General features: G+C 41.5%; 1 protein-coding gene across 12 annotated transcripts; it reads right to left on the bottom strand.

The window, feature by feature from the left end:
• Positions 1–1,137: 1,137 nt before the first annotated feature.
• On the bottom strand, positions 1,138–18,566 carry LOC100122802 (cryptochrome 2). 12 transcript variants are annotated; one of them, XM_001606355.6, is made up of 12 exons: positions 18,184–18,566; positions 11,432–11,630; positions 10,687–11,045; positions 10,277–10,528; positions 6,397–6,581; positions 6,089–6,318; positions 5,834–6,001; positions 5,431–5,571; positions 4,739–4,890; positions 4,447–4,649; positions 4,121–4,147; positions 1,138–3,924 (listed from the first exon to the last, which is right to left on the bottom strand). In XM_001606355.6, the coding sequence occupies exons 3-12, from the start codon at positions 11,022–11,024 to the stop codon at positions 3,737–3,739; spliced, it is 1,884 nt and encodes a 627-aa protein (XP_001606405.2). In that variant the 5' UTR covers positions 11,025–11,045; positions 11,432–11,630; positions 18,184–18,566; the 3' UTR covers positions 1,138–3,736. The 12 variants fall into 12 exon arrangements, with proteins under 12 accessions (XP_001606405.2, XP_008204431.1, XP_032456529.1 ...); XM_008206209.4 differs by having other exon boundaries at positions 5,834–6,318; positions 18,184–18,262; positions 18,367–18,552; XM_032600638.1 differs by lacking the exon at positions 18,184–18,566 and adding an exon at positions 16,211–16,401.
• Between the last annotated feature and the right edge of the window lie 385 nt (positions 18,567–18,951).

The following is an 18,951-nucleotide window of genomic DNA, read 5'->3' as shown; positions in this document are numbered from 1 at the left end:
TCAAGTACGTGACGTTCGGCCGCCTCGAGGGCGTCTACCACCACTACTGTGTCTGTGTGTCTGTTTCATCCGCGCAAAAAGAGCGTATAGTTGTGGTTGCCGAGGAGTCGCTCTTTCCTTTAGAAATGTGGCACTTGTAAAGTTCTGCGTTTTACATTTCTCGACTATCTAGACTAGCGCACTTTGTACTAGACACACACAAGTTTCTCGTCTGCGCCGAAGAGCAGAGAATCGAAGATCCCTTTTGTCGTACTCGTTGTGTATGTCGCGTAAACGTTTTAATTGCAGTTTTAAAATCGTCGAATTTTACATTATTTGGACGGGAATTAAAGGGACGAAAGTGAATAAGAAATAAATCTCTAAATTGTAGGTCATCAGAGATGCTTGTTAGCGGCATCTCTCACAAACGAATTCTCGAGCCCGAGAATATAATTACCCTCCCACACCTATACACCCCTCTTTTCATTCATTCACACCAAAAATGCCGATAGCGAAGACGGAGTTTCCTTATTACCGCGCGAATAAGAATCGGCAGTTGCATATAGTATACAGAACATCTTTCTCCAGCTCTCGAGGGCGTCGAAAGAAGTTGCGGATCGAGCGAGAGAGGAGTCCGGTCGGGCGGATGTGCAGAGGGAGTAGCTGGCTGGCGGGCCGAATCGATCCGAAAGCTGGAAACTGTGTCTCCTCGTGCGGCGGCGTGTCGTCGTCGTCGTCATTGAACGTCGCGTACGTGTATGTGTGCACCTAGAAGGGCAAAAAAGAAAATTCGCACGGCTCATGCGTACACCGAAATAATTACAATCTTGATTGCAGATCTACAACATATAGGTATATATGTATATACAGGGAGGCACTCGGAGATGAGTTCGCGGTCGATCGGGTCCGCAGCGCGCGCGCGAGCGAGAGGCTATTAAAGCCGCGTCGAGAGGAAGGAAACGCATCGATCGCGACGTGTGCGCCCTTTGAGCCCGGGCTGATGCCGCGCTGCAGGAGTGTGCAGCCGACGACCCGATAGCGAGACTAACGCGCTGCTATAGCTGACTATCGTCGTGTCGGTTTCTCGAGATAATGCTCGCGTTGGGCTGACGTGGGATCGTCGTCGTTTTTGTTTTTAATGAATTAAAGGCGCAGCAGTTTGAAAATCGTTGACTTTTTAATATAGAGAATCATTCATCGCTCCACAGAGCGTATACAATTGCTTTTTTTCATCTGTACATTTCCATAGAAATATAATATTTATGTATAGACAAACATCGTCATCGAATGCGATGAATTTTTTTTTTTTTTTATAATTACATCGTTTAGTATACGACACAGGGTGTTGGAACGTCGACACATAGAATCTTTTATGTACACGGATTTCGAGAATCCATAGGTTTTATCGCTCGCGAAATAAGTATAAAATCTAAATGATGATAATAATCGTATAATATAACGAAGGACAAATGAATGAATTTCAATCTAATAATACGCACACAGTAGTCCTAATTCTTCTGCAAAAGAACACATACAATCGCTGATTACAAATCCAGCCGCGAATTCGACTATACCAAGATTCACGATGTACAGCAGTGTTTTCCTCCTTGACCCAAAGGCGGCTGCGCCGTCGACTCTCGAATTCAATCAAGTCGCTCGGAACTGTATAGTAAGTACATATATATTACTCGCAAGTCTATCCTGCACTATATGCGCCCTTTCTCCTGAACTTGGGCACAAGTGTGCTCGGATTCTCACGGTGCAGTGCTGTATGGTCTCTCATATACGTATATGTACTTTCTTCGACAGAGAGCGACTTCCGAGTGAAAGACCAAGGATCTCTGGCCAGTTTCGCCTTTTAGGCTTCGAAGAGCTGGCTGCCTGTGTGTGACTACGTATATAGGTTGATTGATTTTTTTACAGACGACTGGTTCGTTCGTATACGCTTGCGATGGAAATAAATAATTGCGGTGTGTGCGATGATTTGTAATTCTTTTTCGACCAATTCGTACAATTTAAGAACGCATGATTATCTGATGATCTATGGATTTACATCGTACCAGAAATTACACTGAAGAAATATTATTTTTTTCTGTTTTTTTTCATTTTTATATAAAGATTAAAAATGTTGAGTACAAGAATATAATATGGTATGATATTGTTGAGTTAGTTTAATATAATGTGGTTACGTAATACAAGCAATACAAACTACTGTTTATGTTGAAAATAATATGCGAAATTATTAAATCCAAGCTGTAGAATTACTCGCTAATAACACTATAATGAACAATGATTATGTAGTGAAAATCGAGTAAAGGACGCACTAAAGCATGAACAACCTGGAAATTTAGGGCCTTTGATGAAACGGCAGTATCTCCGTATAATATTAATGTATCGTAATAAGAAAAGCGATTATACTAAAAAGGCTATACTATACTCTGATTTTCAGTGTTTAAATTTCGTGAGTTCACTCATGATTAAACCTTTCTCTATTCATTGTAATTACTTATAGGTGCTAATGAAAATGATTTGCGACATGATATTATTACACTAAACATGGTTGTTTAGTGCAGCGGTGCAACTATAAGTAATTTTCAAAAAATATTAAAACTATAACATTTTATTTGTAAGTACAAAAAGCACAAATTATACTATGCCTATAGTGAATTGCATACATAAACATAAAGATATTTTATGCATAAACGAAGGAATACACGTAAAAAAATTGAAACGTAATATATAAGTGATATCAAACATTATAATCTAGTATACTAATTAAGTATACTACATAAACTTATAGTTTTTTGTTTCAAGTATACATACAAAAATCTAGTTGTTATTCATTCGATTATATATTTATAAAATTTATATAATACAAAACATGCTCTCGAATAAGATTTCGGGACCGGGCACTTTTTCAAATAAATAGGTATTGCCAAAGCAGCAGTACGTAGACAAAAATAAATTATATTTTCTCCACTAAAAGAGTTATTTTCAAACAATACCTATTATATTTGAAAAATGAAAAAAATAAGAATAGCCGTCATTCTGTAATTCATTCAACAGCTCTGCACCGGGAATATTCGAGAATTGATATCGGTATTTCTTGTTTTCAATTAAATAAAAAATATAAAATGAGTTGATAACGCTTGATATAAGATCGCGATTATTCTTTTAAATTATCGTCCACAAAGTAAGGACAATTCTTCAATTGAGTATACAGTTTTATGTCAAATTACATTTTGTACTTTATTTACTCCGATAAGAGATTATCACAGAATAATTGTAAAATTCGTATTCGTCGCGAGATAAAACTTGAATGAAATAAGCTAAGTGATTATATTATGCTAAAATAAACTTTACAAATTAGCGCTGCACATGAGATCAAAATAGAAACACCGATATCGCCTTCGAAACATATACATTTTGAAAAATAAACCAATCTCAAATAATCGTTTATCCAAATACTGTTAGTTCATGTATATTTATTTAAAACTAATAATACCATGAATGCGAGCAAGCGTAGAAAAAATATATCTTTACGTGTATAAAGGTGAGAATATACCATCATCTTCTGCATTGTACAATTTTAATTATTAGTAATAAATAAAAACGCAAAACACCATGAGTATTCGAACGAACATTTACTCAAAATTCGTCAGTTTGTTTTTCAGTCAATTTTCACTCACGCAGTCATCCATCGCGAATCGCGTATGTTCAGTTTCTTGTAAACATTAGAGGTGCGTGTCTGAAAGTATTAATGATATTGATGTTGATGAACGTGTTGCTGCAGCTGTTGCTGATGTAGATGCGACGCCGGGCAGTCGTTGTTTGGCGAGTTATCGACGTTCAGAGAATTTTGCTGCTGCTTCTTGTCGTCGTCCTGCTGTTGCTGCTGTTGATCGAAGGGTAGCGACGGCGTCGTTGGCACGATGCTCAGCAAACCTGAGAAATAACTCAAATTTTATACTTCGAGAAATATTTGCTTTCCGTTGCATGTATTCTTTCGATATTTTGGAATAATAACGGCTACGGATAGATGAAGCTTATCAACCAAAGCTTTTCATGTAATCATAGAGGTTGTATCGCAGTATGAAAAGAATAAATAATGGTTCGATAACCAATTTCAGCGAAAACTCACCAATCGTCTCTCCTTTCAAAGATACTCCTGTAAAAGAAATTCAAGTATCAATCCCTGCGAGCTTTTTCTGCGACAGAACACTGAACGAAGTGTAAAGCAGTTATAGCAGGGCAACGAAAGTTCTCGACATCAATATATAGATATCAATTTTTCACATTCATTCCCGCAGAATAGTTCATCCCCCACGGATTATTTCCGAGAAACGCATATATAATAGAGGGTCGAGAACTAAACAGACATTCTATATAACGCATAAGACACATATATAGCGTGACGGCATATCAGGAGCTTTCAGAGGGATCTGTGGCCGGATAACTTACACATACCGTTGGCGCGATACTTGCTGAGCTGCTGGTAGACCCGCTTCATGCGCTCGACGTTGATGCGAGAGCTTTTGCTGTGGTTGACCATCGGCAACGCGTACTCCTGGCCGATTATGCACTTGGCGGCTCGCTGCACGCTCAGCGGCGCGTTCCAAGGCTCGTGAATGTAGCGCGTCGGGAAGTTCTTCAGTACTGGCAGGTAACGCCTATACGTTTCGTGGTGTTCAAAAAATACATAGTGGGGAAATACGTATAAAAATCAGCAATATATTCATAATCATCACATCAGCCTTACCGAATGTAGTCTCCGTTCGGATCGGCCTTTCTGCCGAAGCGCACGGGACAGTAGCAATGGAAAAACTGCTGGAAGAACGAACTGCACGAAAGCCACATCCACATGCCCGCGTTTATCGACCAGTCGGCGTCCAGCAGAAGCTCGTCGAATACCTTCGTGGAAAAATGTATGCGTGAATTCGAATTAAAATGCGCAACTATATTATGCAGCGAGAACACTCCGCGGATACGGGCAAAAGCTTCAATAAGCTGGAAAAAGTTGTTTATATGTATGTGTAAAATCTACAACTGAAATGAAATACACAGAGAGGGCGTCGTTTACGACCAAGCGAGAGCGCATAAAATCCTTATACTGGAGTGCAGCGAGACGCATAAAAAATCCAGTATAGAGAGAGAGAGAGAGAGAGAGAGAGAGAGAGAGAGAGAGAGAGAGGGAGGGAGAGGGAGAGCTGAAGCGGCGGCAGCAAAGTAAATCGCATTAAAAACAAGAAGAGAGAACTATCTCGGGGCTACAGGCCAACGGCCTGCGTATATTCATAACGGCATTACGAGCGTAGTTGAATAAACCATATCTTTGCTGAAAATTTTTGGCATTCATTATGTGTGTGCGCCTCTCCGGCCCCTATATACTCGGCTCTCGCTCTTTCTCTCCGTCCATTCATTACAAAACATTGCAAAAAAAAAAACGCTCACCTTCATGCCCTCCTCCCACGAGATCCAGAGATCGCCCCTGGTGAGGAAACAAGCGACCGCGTGCCTGGCCAACTGGTGGATCCAGCCCTCCTCCCTCAGCTGCGTCATTATCGCATCGATCCAAGGAAAGCCCGTCTGGCCCTGTACGCATACCAACAGACACACACGCATGGGGAACCACATGAGACGAGGTTCAACTTATCTTATCGCCTCTATACGTATTCTTTCGATTCTATAGCGGACAATGACGCGACTGGCTCGTTATTTTCGAAAACGAGCTGTATGTTTTATTTAATATTATAGTCGTGAGAAAAGTTGACTCGCGATTTGATTTCTTTCTGCTATAATCTCAGATTAGAACGGATTTTCGTTAAATTAATTGCTTTAAAGAGTAATGACTCACGTTAGCCCACTTGGAGAGAGCCACAACATTCTTGTCCCAGGGTATCTGCACGCATATGGGGTTGCCGTGCATCCGATCGAAATTCGGATTATTCGTCGCGGCGCAGTAGAAAAACTCGCGCCAGAGCAACTGTCCGTGCAGCGATAGTGGCGGTATTGTTTTCTTTATCTGTATAAACGTCCAGAACCCATACAATTGTTTAAAATGCAATCTTAATATACAAATATATTTATCCTTAAAAATATAAAAACCAACCTTTTTATACAAGTCGGCGAGCTGGTAGTAGAACAGTCTCGTGCTGAGGCATCCGAACCGCAGATACGGCGAGAGCCCAGTCTGGCTGGGTAGCAGCGACTGGGGCGTCATCTTCGGCCTGCCGAAGCTTGCGACCCAAGCTTTACGCTCGAGATGCCGTTCCAGCCGGGCTAGAGCTTCGGTCTCGCCGCCCACCCAGACCGGTGCCATCAATCCCTCCGTATCGAAACCTGCATTGCACACAAATATTGTGTAATCCCCTAGCGCATATAGCTTCTGATCAATTATTGAAAAATCCATGTCCATACCGAGCTCCTCGAGGGTAGGAACACCGAAGAAGTCATCGTGGTCGTCCTTGAGGGGTGTGTAAGCGCTGCCGATACAGGCAGCCGTGACCGCTGCCGCTGGATACTCGGGCGGGTCCATTCGGGCTATCACGTTCTGGAACTGATGGTACGTCAGCGGGGGCTTGCCGCCGTTCTTCTCGATTATTCTGCAACGCATGCGTAAGTCACGAATATTTTAGTCTTTTTTATGGATATATCTATATAATCGATTGCAAAAGAGCAATAAACTCTCGAGGTATGGGATAAGGATCAGTCAGTTTTCCTGGAAGGAGGTTGTCGAAGCGAAAATCGAGGGTATAGACATCAGGGAGATCATCGCTCGAGGCTATATACTGGAACGAGTATGTTACACCTGACTGAAGATCAGGAGCTCGTCATGTTGGAAAACAAGCATCGATGGCTATTGAGATTTAATGACGTTTTTCATTCGAGTGTTGGTTCAGCCAACGATCGATGGGAAGGGGATAATGTCCGAAATTGACAGGGCAAATATCCAAAGCCCTAAATCAAACGAGTCGCTTCGTAAATGTGATCCTGATTGCTCGAATTTTTGGCTCGCCATTGTCGTTACTATACTTCAGCTGAACCGATAAACTAATATATCCATATCATTTGAGAAGAATAAACTTTATCATAAAGTTTCGCGCGAAAGCTCGCTCATATCCATTTTTTTCATACGGGAGAGGATAATGTTTAATTCTGCAACAATTAGGTGCCTTTTTAAAATTCTTTCAAATAAGCTAACTCTCGGGCAAATGGAACAGCGAGTCGGTCCATATAATTTCGATGTGCCGTACGGCCACATTGCCGGAACGAATTTTTTATCGACCCCTCACGCGCACGCGACCGCGAGAGCGAGTCGTATAATTAGCAATAAAAATATCACTGAATTTCCCGCTCGATGACATTTTCTTCGATAAAAACAACCCATATTCTCACACCACTGATTAATCATCAGAAAAAAAATTAACGTCGATCATGGAAAAGAAGCATACGCGCATAAAAACCGCGAAATCCCGAATGAAAAATCACCGCGTATAAATCACAGTGGCACAAAAGCTCGTCGGCTGGAAAGCAAAACTCACTTAAAAGCCTTCGCGCGAAATTTTCAATAGCCTAATTGTTTCGTGCGTCGGAGCGAAAGCTGCATGTAGGACCATAGCGTATAGCGAGAGCGAAGCATCTGCTCACGGCAACGAAATTAAAGCGGACCACACGGTGGCCACTGTGGACGTGAATTATCGCATGCTTAAAAGTACACCCGGAGTATAAACACTCGAGACTATAGTCGATGGCCACTAATACGCGCGGCTCTCCTGTAGACTTTTCTAATGGATAAAAAAAATTATTAATATTTACGAAAATAATTTCGCCGTATTTTTGTTTGGACCCGAGGATTACCAACTCGCATATTTAATGCTCGAGGATTTTACTTTATATGTACCCTGTCGCTTGTTGATTACAGAATGATTATATATCGCCCTTCTTTACATCCCCTCGTTCATATCCACGATGACGACGTGTGCATAATCGATGCTGCGTCGTATTTATCAAACGGCACAAAAATCCCGAGCGCGATATGCAGCGCGGCGATTTTTATAATTTGTTGATTCAGTTAGAATTCAGCGCTTGGAGCTTTATGAGGATTAAGCGGATTTTGTTTCTGGCAGGTTAAACGCCGGCGCGGAGCTTTTTATTTTTCCAGCAGGCCGGGCCGCCGGCGCGCTCGAAAAATCATTTATCTCACTTCATGCACGCAGCGTGAAAACTCATTTTTCAGTCTCGCGTTGTGCCCTCTCTTCGCTTTTTTTCTCTACGTGGATCGTTATACCTATATATACACGTACGTATGTACACAGCTCCGGTACCTATATATGCACTTGATTTTTCCCTCGACGTCTTATTTCGTCGATGAAAAATGGGTCGCGCGCGCGCGAGAGAGAGCGGCCCTGTGTGTGTGTGTGATCGATTGCGCTTTGCTTGATTTTTCTGTGTGTATCCTCGGTGAAATATCTGTTGTAATCGCACAATCTGATCAGTACTGGCCGCGAGAGATTCCGCGTATCGTATGTGTCTGCTATTTTTAATACAGCGAAAAAGCCGCGCCGATAATTAAAGTTCAACTATCCGCGATTGTACGTTCATTATTCATCGGAGCTTGCGATAATCTCCTGATGTGCTCCGTGATAGATCGATACAAGTCGACCTATTTTTCCGGCGGGCGCTGCACTCTTATAATTATCAGACGAATTATAGAACAGCGCCGCGCGATTCGATTGGACGCGTAAGTTTAAAAGTATTCCGTTTGAAATAACTTTGTAGCCGATAGAAAAAAATTCAGAGAGAAAGGATTTTTTCAATTTTCTCTCGTTCGGCTGTACGTATAACCTATACCGAACTCGTCGCATTTCGTGCATCTATTTTTTTCTATATACGTATACGCGTAGTCTCGTGTGCATGCAGTATTCCGCTGCTCTTTTTCATATATTTATCTGCATTTTCCGGAGGCCGAACACTGTGTACGCGTCGAGGCCACGTCAAAAGCACCTGCCGCGACCCTTATACACGCTGTACATTTACGCGGCTCTATACGCGAAAACAGGCCGCGATGACTTCGATATGTGTGTACTTATACATATACAAGCTGGATATTCTTCGCGCGCGTGTGTGTGTGTTGGTTCGTGTACTCGCGGGAGAGAAGCTTTCGTTTTATTTGTCATTTTATTGTCGACGCTCTTTTAGCGCGGATTGCGCGCTTTGCTGCAGCCGAGATCATTAAAAATAGCTTAGAGAGCGAGAGCTTGATAGTAATATTGGTTTCTTTGCGCAGTTGCAGGCTGCTGCATTGTACGAAAGGGATTTGCCTGTTAGAATTTTTTAGGTTTGTTTGTTGATATTTTGATTTATTATTAGTGTACTCAACCAAAAATATAATCATTCTGAAAATTGCACTCTTATTTTACACATTCCCGCGATATCCCGTCGCGTTCTCTTGGGCCTTTTTGCAGATTTACAACAAACGTGTCCGCGAAGCGCGAATAAATTGAAATCTGAAAGCCGCGTGTGCGACGCGTCAGACACGTGCTCTTGAAATTTATTTCGACGCTCCCAGCTGCGGACCCGCGGCCGCTATACCGACGCAGAGAAAGAGAGAGAACAAAAGATAACGAATACGCAAGCTCCGATCGATGGCCCGTCAGTCCGACATTTTTCGGTTAAATAAAATTCATAATACGTGTGCATCCTGCACTTTTTATTCATCCGCTGCGTTAATGTCACCGAGCTGTTTTACTTGAAAACTCAGTGTTTTTTGCGCTCGAATTCAATTAGACTCTCGCAATTCATAAGAAAGCTCGACCCTCTTTCGTCGAAAAAGAAAATAAGCTGCGCTTTCTCCCTCTCTTTCTCTCTCCTTGCAAGACTTTTAATTACGTTTGCAGACGCCGCCGGTGCTTTCGCTCTCTGCGTCTCTCCGGAGCCTAATACACATTTTCCGATTCAGCACTGCTTATTAATTCCCGACTTTTACCTTTTGCATAGCTAGAGGGAGAATCTCAGAGTTTCGTCTCGCTGCGAAAAATAAAAATAAAGAAGTAAAAAGAAGCTTCGATCGGCGTTTCATCACCTCTGTATAGAGCGAGCACAAGGAGCCAGTCGTAAAAGCAGATGCGCGTGCTAAAGTGCCGCGAATAAAGCAGCCGTCGACCTCGGGGTAAAAAATGCTTTTTTAATGAATCCCCGGAGAGCAGTAGGTATGTGCTTTAATTGCTTTCGCGGCTGTATAAGACCCGAGGGCCGAGGAGGTGTATCGTTTTATTGCCTTGTAAATGCAGTCGCTTACTCGTCGAGCTTGTAGAGGGTGTGGGAGACCCTCTGGACGACGGTAATGCCGAGCTCCTTGCAGAGGGTCGTGATGTTCTCGTCCCTGACGCGGCCGTAAGGCTCGGGATCCTCCTCGAAGGTGAGCGACGTCGTGCCCCATTCTCGGAAGAGCTTCGGCAGCGCGTCAGCCGGTTGACCCCTGATCACGAAGAGCCTCGAGTTCAGCTGGTGCAGCGACCGGTCGAGGTCCTCCAGACATTGGAGGAGAAACCTGGAGTCAATTTTTTATGTAAACTACGACGAATAGAGTAGGGAAGAGTTCGAGGATAAGTAATAGTCCGCTGTGCTTCGTAACTTTTAAAGCAAAGCGGGGAAGAAAGTTTAAACGGTAAATATGAACAGTGTGCTTTTTTTCTGCAAATTACTCACCTCCACTTATTAATGCTGACATTGGCGCTACCGGCGAACCAAGGGTCGAGCACGAAGACGCATCTGAAGGTTGACGCTCCAGCGAGTCCCTCCCTGAGCGAAGGGTTATCGTGAAGTCTGAGACCTTTTCGGAACCAGTGGACGGTGTGTTTCTTGCCGTCGCCCTGAATCGCGAGTCCGTCGCTTTTGGTGTCGTTGTTCACCAGTGGCGGCGATGGTTGTTGGATCTGGGACTGTTGTTGATGATGTTGCTGCTGGAGCTGCTTCTGAGGCTGCTGATAGATATCCGCTCGACAGCTGATTTCGCAGCCGATGTCGTTGCCCTGGCTACCCGTCATCTTGGGTGATCGTCGCACTTGCTGCGTGAGGAGATTTTGAAGAGTTAATTTTGAGTATCATACTCGCTTTCCTTCATTAAAATTATGTGTTTGGAAATATAATTTAATAACATAGCGAAAAGATTATAAAACCTGTGGTTTTCAATGATTTATTTTGCAAGACGAATATTTAAAACATTTTTAAAAAATACTTTTCTAAAAGCAGTGGCTCACTTAAATTCACATCCGCTCTTACATTGCTTCGAAGCAAAAAGTCTTATTTCTTCAAAAGCTAAAAAAAGACACTACTACTATACTCATTCCTTATCAACCAAAAAATTAAATAAATTTCGCATCAAAGCACTGCATATACGTTATTGGAGAAAAAAATTCGACCAAAATGCAACACAGTTTACAAATATATTTACCAAGAGTTGTTATGTAAGAAGTAGATAGTGTTCTCGTGATTGTTGCTTGACTCATCGGGATGATTTTAAATATATCACTACCGCCGACGATACCGCTACATTTCCTGTTCTATACTTGATGCAGAGTAGGTGTGTACTACTGACTTATTTCGCAGCTGATGGCCGAGAGAGCCGGTTATCCGCCCATGTTGGGCTAAATCTGTAACAACATCAACATTGAGTATACAACTCTCACGTACGTCCATCGATCGCACACACTTCAAACACACACTAAAAATATAACCACAGCCAAAAATTAACACTACTTATTTTCCAAAACGTTTCCCGCGCGGCGCAAACGCTCCTCAAAAACGGCGCAAATTTGAAAGAAAATCCACGCGCTTAGTTCAACCTCGCTCGCAAGCGCGCGCAAGCTCTCGCGAAAATTGCGTTAATTATCATCGAAGCGTATAGCCCTCGTGACTCGCGGAAAAATCTCTCCCTCCTGCGCAGCTGAATTTTTAATTTTTCCGTCCCACGTATATGCGCGTGTTTACGCGGACTCTTTGGATGCTGGATGACGACGAACTGATGAAAAGCCTCGCGTGTTCGCAGCTCCTTTCATCGCGAGAGCAGTTTTGTGTGTACACGCGCCTGTGACTCGTTCCGAGATGAAAAATGTAATATTACGGAAATTCACATCGAGGATAAGTGCTGAGTATGACTATGAGGTTGCTTTCTGGTCGTTTGATGAAATTACTAAATATCTTTTTTTCTTACACTTTGTTTGTTGTAAAATTGTTCCCGTTTCTTTTTGGCCTTTGGACTGTGATTATAGGAATGGCCTATATATCACTATGATGTAACGCAGGTGTTTGGTTTAGGGCACGAATATTATACTTGAAGGGACAGGGTTTGAATACTGTTTTCTTTTAAAAACCTATTTTATTTAATCTTTTTAAATTTTATATCACGAATTTCCATGGCTTCGGTGTCAAGTATATGAGTATATATATATATATATATATATATATATATATATATATATATATATATATATATATATATATATATATATATATATATATATATATATATATATATATATATAATCAAAAATATAATGCGTCTTAATTTAAAAACTAAAACAATTATACGTAGACATGTATAAAAGTAATATTGCTGTCCTAAACGAAAGAATCGTGTGTCGTACGAAGTAGTCTAAACAACATTGTTGGTCTAGAATTTTCTTCGACTTTTTCCTTGTTTCATTTAAGAAACATACATTATGTACTACTAATTCGAGTAGGAATCGCGCGAAAGCGTTGAATCAACATTATGCAACAAAGTGAGACATTACAAAACGGGAATTGTAAATTAAACGCCAAGTGTGCGTACAGTATTGCTCAATAGAAATTCCAATTGATGACTTTGACCGAGAAATATTCATTTTCATTTTCTAATTTACCTACTTTTTATATAAAGTTAAAAGTAATAGCTGATAAAAAGCAATCGTGTCGTGCGAACAAAATCAAATTTATTTTTAATACACAAGTTATGCAATGTCATGAACAAACATTGGCCTTTGAAAACCCTGCACTACACAGAAAATACACACATGCTAAACGTGTATAGTAATGTGAAAAAAACAGCCCAGCAAATTATTGAAAACTCAATGTATAGCAATTATAGTACGCAGTAGTAACACACTCCGTTCGACAAAGTAAAATTATAATTACTCGACACAATAATCGTCGTGCAAAAGACGAGCAGTAGTGCAGCAGATAAGAAGTCACGTATATAGTGTCCGATTACGCCATTACCGCACGTCGCGCACAAGCTATTGCATAACGCGCAGTTGGACTCCGCGTTCGTTCACACACATATATGTGGAAATCTTTTTGAATTCGCCAGGTTTTGGAGGTCGGAAAAATGGTAAATATTTACAAACGAAGCACACCTCTCTAACCCGATTCTTTTTTTCTATAATAGTGAAACGCGAGAAAATCGCTTCGTGACAGTTTTCTCAACTTGTAATTCTTTGTAGAATTTTTCAGTCTCTTACAGATTTTCATTGAATTTTTTTGTAAACAACAGCCGATTTTAAAAAAATTACCCTCGTGCATATGCATAGATACTGGACATGCGCGCGAATTCCCCCGGAAATTTGCTTATTGCTGCAGAGCTCCGAGCGCGCGTGACCTTTTTTTTAAGAGGCCTTTATTGGCAATCAATCAAAGCTTTTGTCGACGCGGGTGGATTATTATTCGGAGGGGATCGGCCGAGCCTGCTGAACCGGAACTCGACGCTATGCGTTTGGAGACTAGGCTGGTATTTATATAACTAACGTGAGTTTCAGGCACTTATTATCAAACTACATTTTATTCCACAAGAAACACGATTTAAAAAAATAAAAACAGTCTATTAAGACTTGAAAATTCCGCAAAAATCGCATAATCGTCAATCGCCTCTATGACGCAAGTCCCGATTCGCGTCCTATTATTTCGCATTTCTTCCTTTCGACGATGCTTATATTCTTCCACATACAGATTCGAGTCGAGCAGCACAAGTGCATGAAAGCTTGGCTCCGATTTTGTTGAATTCCCCGAAGGGGAAAGTCGACACCCCTGTACACGTGCCTCTAATACCTAGAACCGACTCGTCAGCTGTTATTCATTTGCCGTTTTTTGTCACACAATTATGCAATGCATTACTCATCGATTCCTATTAACCACTCTTTATAATTTGCTGGAACAAAATAATTCCAGCGATGCCCCACAATAATCGCCTATAAATACGAAATGTTCGTCATAACCAATCATCAGCGGTCAATATCGTCGAAGTGTAGACAATATAATCGAGGCCTTTACAGCCGGAAAAATCAATGATATAAGTCTTTACCTGCGTAGGCTGCGAACTAAATGCGTAATCGCGCGGTCCGGCAAGACAGGGGTTGCGTGATAAATTATTCCCCCTATAGCTTTCTTTCTCTCGATTGGCTTCTGAATTCGGATGATAACAGCGCCGCAAAAAGAGAGAAAGGCGTATTGTGATGTTTCGGCGCGCCAATTACTGCTGCAGCCTATGCGAAATAGTCGCGATACATTGTATATTCTCACCGAAACTCAATACGTAACAAAGGACTCGAAGAGTCCAAAGAAGAAGCGCGATAAATATCCATCAGCGGAAAGGTTCTCGCAAGAAACGTGGGATACCTAAAGAGTCGTTGGCTCTCGTTGGTAAACATGTGCGCACACGTGCAGAGCAACGAGGAAGCTTTCCGCTGTAATATATACTTTCGCTCTTCGGGCCGATCATTGTTGTATGTACCCGTGTACAAAACGTCGCCCGCAGCTTATTGCTCGAGCCCCCTTTCCTCTATAACGATGCGCTGTATACGTACGTACGTTCTAAAGAGAAATCAATGTAGAATAAAGGTGCGCAGTTTTCATTCATTGTTCTATGGGTACAAATTGTGTAATAAGGGGAAGCTTGTGTTCGATATATTGTGTTACAGCGAAATATGTAAATGCACGTCGTCGGCATTGAGATCGAGTAAGTAGAGCCTATTGTTAAGTTTACAACAAAGTTGCGCCGGTGTATAATTTAATACTGTGTGTGCGAGCTTATTGACTTGTAATCGCTCGTGACACACATTTCTCGAGCGCAAAGTTATAACACGTTTCGTTCCTGTGCTATTTCAGAGATATAGTGGAGAGTTCGTACGCGATGTATCTCAAAAAAATTGAATTTTATCGTTTATTTTTGTAAAATATGCGCGTCGATGAGCGTAAACGGAGAAAGATGTAGCGAGTTGAACTACGAGAAGAAGTAGAAGATAGAGAGACGACTTGGCACTTTGTGTACTATTTTTCTGATAAGAATTTCAAAATAATTCAAAATGCATAACAGAAAAGTGGCCTTTCCAAGCCAAAATTTCAATTTTATGACGCTGTATAAACATTTTTATCAACAAAATTATTATGTAAAAGTAAGCCAACTTTTGGGACTGGCCCTTTTCCATTTTTCAAATTCTACTGTATGTCTCTAGCCAGCGAAGATAGCTGGCGCACACAGGCACTTTTTAATTTCCCTCATCTTAATTTTCGCGCCGAGTCTACACTACATGTCACCTGTACTTAGGTACTACTTATGCAGTAGAAATACGATTAAAAGTAACTTATGGCTCAATTCAGACTCTTATTAGATACAAGCTGTGGCATGGCGCGACTTTTCTGAAAATGCCAGTAAAGAGATTCAATTATGAGCGTCGTTGAAACTATCAGCCTTTATATAATGTATGTTTACGAGGCATACTGGATGTACAGTCGTTAACGCAAACTAATATACATCTACTTAATAAGATCCGGTTGATATATAACGATGGCTGTTATACCTTTTCCGATTATCACCCACTTAAAGCCTTAAAGCCGTCTCGAAGAGCGAATTGAAGAAGCAATTTGCCTATTCGTAAACCGACAATCCGACCACTTCGTAAAACAATTAAGTCTGTCACGTGAATCGTTAAGTGGGGAAAATTGATGTATGTACCACCTATAATTAAGGGTTACTTGGTTGCGTGAACCACTAAAAACCTCTTTTTAGGTATAGAAATAGAGACGCTTCGATTGAGGGAGAAATCCAATCAATTCAAACCGATGCGAAATATCCAACTTGAATTGAAACTGTCAACCGATAAATTGAATCCTCACAGCGTCTTGTCATGCCCAGCGCGTTTCCACTTGTACAAACTATTAATTTTAACTTTCTCTTCTTAAATTCGAAGGTCATCGAACTCACGTCACTCTGCGCAATCACATCCTTTCCAAAAATCCACCAGCACAGAGTGAACAATTACAAACAAAATCATTGTCTCTTGTACCAACTCAACCGGATTCTCGCTTCACACAGCTCTCGAGAAAGATACCCACGTGCGCACACGTCACATTAAAAGCGCTCGCGATCTTTCCAGAAGCTATACTTCTTTGAATTTTTCAGCCGCGCGCACGCACGCACCGATCGGCTGCAGCAGCAGCGGTAAGAGGGACAATGAGAGCGAGAACAAGCCGACGTACATACGCTGGGAATATATCGCGCGTTATCTATAAGAGTTCTTTCTTTCTCTTTCTCCTTCGCAACCGTAGACCCTCGCTTCATATGAATGCTGATGCGAAGGAGATTTTCGCTTGGATGCTGGTGGAGGAAAATCGATCGATTATTTTTGGGGGGTTTAGAATTTTTTATATTTTTATCACGCTAATACTTGAAATATGTGTGTACGAGAAAAAATTTTGCCGGTTATGATATATTGGCTGATATGTCTACTCGCAACGAATTGTAAATGATCATACGTATTTCGGAACTTCGAATGAAACTATAACGTAATTCATTCAAGAATGATAGATCGCGAGGATAACACGTTCCCATTGATTCACTTCTCGAATCTCAATTTCATTATATTCGCCGATGCTTCTGCCCGGTACCTTTTTTTTAATTGCAATCTAAAATATATAAATTATTTAATAAACAACTTTCATAATCAATCAATCAAAGATCTTAATCGAAATTTGAAATAGCAATTTAAAGTTCAATTGCCCTTCAATATTTATAAACTCTTTCGAAAATGCAACCCTGTCAAAGCTCCGAATATATGCGGGCTGTTGAAATAATTGATGAAATTTTTTAAAAACTTCATAGAGATTGTTTACTCAACGAATAAGTAATTAATAATTATTTTGTATAAGTGATATGCACTTTCAACTTATAAAAAAGTATAGGATACGCCGCGTTGCATTACACCTTTAGACGCGTGGGTTATAAAATTGCCAGAAAAGTCTGAAAACTGTACATATTCACACGTACTTAATTGTATCAGCGCTAAAATTACGTCGTGACGACGTCCTTAACATACAGCGCCGCCTGCTATCTGCCGTTGCACACGTACTCGCGAATATTTTACTCTAAAAGTATGAATATTCATTTCCAAAGTTTAAAAAAGAGCTTTCTAAAATAGTATATTGTGCAACTAGTTGCAACTATGAGTTGGAGTCGAGGGCGCCGAAAGCGCTCGAGACGGAGACGAGTGCTCAAATTTCACTCGAGGTAGAAATTGCCCTTCTCCCCTTGTTGCACACTGTACTTTTTTGACAAGTGCCTGTAAAGACCCGTTATCATGCATATAGAGTGAATGGTAAGTTGCGCATTTTGAGTCGTAAACCACTCTCTTTTAAAAAATATCAATATTTTTCAAAAATTAATTATTCGCTGCAGCGGGAGGGAATGGCTATTCCCTCCCGCACACTCGAAATGAGCAGCTTGCCATTCACTTTAGAGGCATGGAAACGGGTCTTTTTCATGCACGTGTTAAGAAAAATAAGCTTACGAGAGTCGCGAACAAATCGTTTTCTCATACGTTTTCGATCGGACGTCAGCCTGGAATCAAGTTCAATCACACACTTGCGCCGACAACGTGCTTACGTGAGTCGATGACTATAACGGTATCCATTTTGCGCTCGTATTATAGACTAGCATAAAAAAAGTGTTGACTCGAGTTACGTGCATTATTACGTCAATTGATGAGTGTAATAATACCCGACTTTATAAAACTTTAGCACCGCATTTATTCCTCTTTTAAATCCGGACAATAGTATATAGCTGCATTATCTCACCAGCTTCACGCGTTTCAACCACTTCAAACATTCTTACATACGACGTCGTCACACACTGATGGATCATAAAAAAAAACAATCAATAAACGAACGACTGACTCATACCTCTCTGACGTCCGAAAAGAACAATCCCAGCAGCCGATCGATCTCAAGCAGTGGTCATCAAAAGCTCCGCAAGCACGCACTGCACATCGGTACAAAGACACTTGTATTTTCAATTATCGCACTGTTTACAATTAACATACAATAAGGTACAACAATTTCTCAAAAAAAAAAAAAAAATCACACCGCAGCACAGAAGAAATACGCCACAGGCACTCGCGAAATCGAGAAAATCGGCATCACATACTAAACGAAGACACGAGAGCGTACTGTACGCCTGCGAGACTGTGTCAGTGCGCGAGTCGCCGTGAGTGTACAGTAAGAGGGAGTGAGAGAGTCGCGGCGACTGCGCGCCTAAAGCAAAGCAAATACACGGCGCAGGCCTTGGTGCATAGCTTCTCTCTTTCGCTGCTTAGCAGCTCGCTGTAGAGAGGGCCACCACGCCGCGTGCAACGTGACTTCGGAGCTGCGCAGCCGGCCCACACGGCCCGACTCACGTGGCCGGTCACGTTGCACTCGCCGTGCATGCGAGCCGAGGCCACGCGAGCTATATACCTCTAATGCTAGCTTCTACGTGTATTTTGCTTCTCGGCGGTTGTACTTTTTCAGATTGCGGTAGGCTTGTACTCTGCTGTACTCTACTGATGTGTTTTCGCGCGAGGGAAAGGGAGCACGTGGAGGTGCGTGTATGCATCGTTTTTTTCTTACGGGTTGGGAGTTGGTGGAATTTAGATGGGTGAATACGGATCTGGATTATTAGAGCGGGTATGG

Source organism: Nasonia vitripennis, chromosome 5 (genome assembly GCF_009193385.2).
Source record: "Nasonia vitripennis strain AsymCx chromosome 5, Nvit_psr_1.1, whole genome shotgun sequence".
NCBI classification, from domain to species: Eukaryota; Metazoa; Arthropoda; class Insecta; order Hymenoptera; family Pteromalidae; genus Nasonia; species Nasonia vitripennis.
The sequence above is the reverse complement of the archived record's forward strand: the minus strand, read 5'-3'. Positions and strand labels throughout refer to the sequence as shown.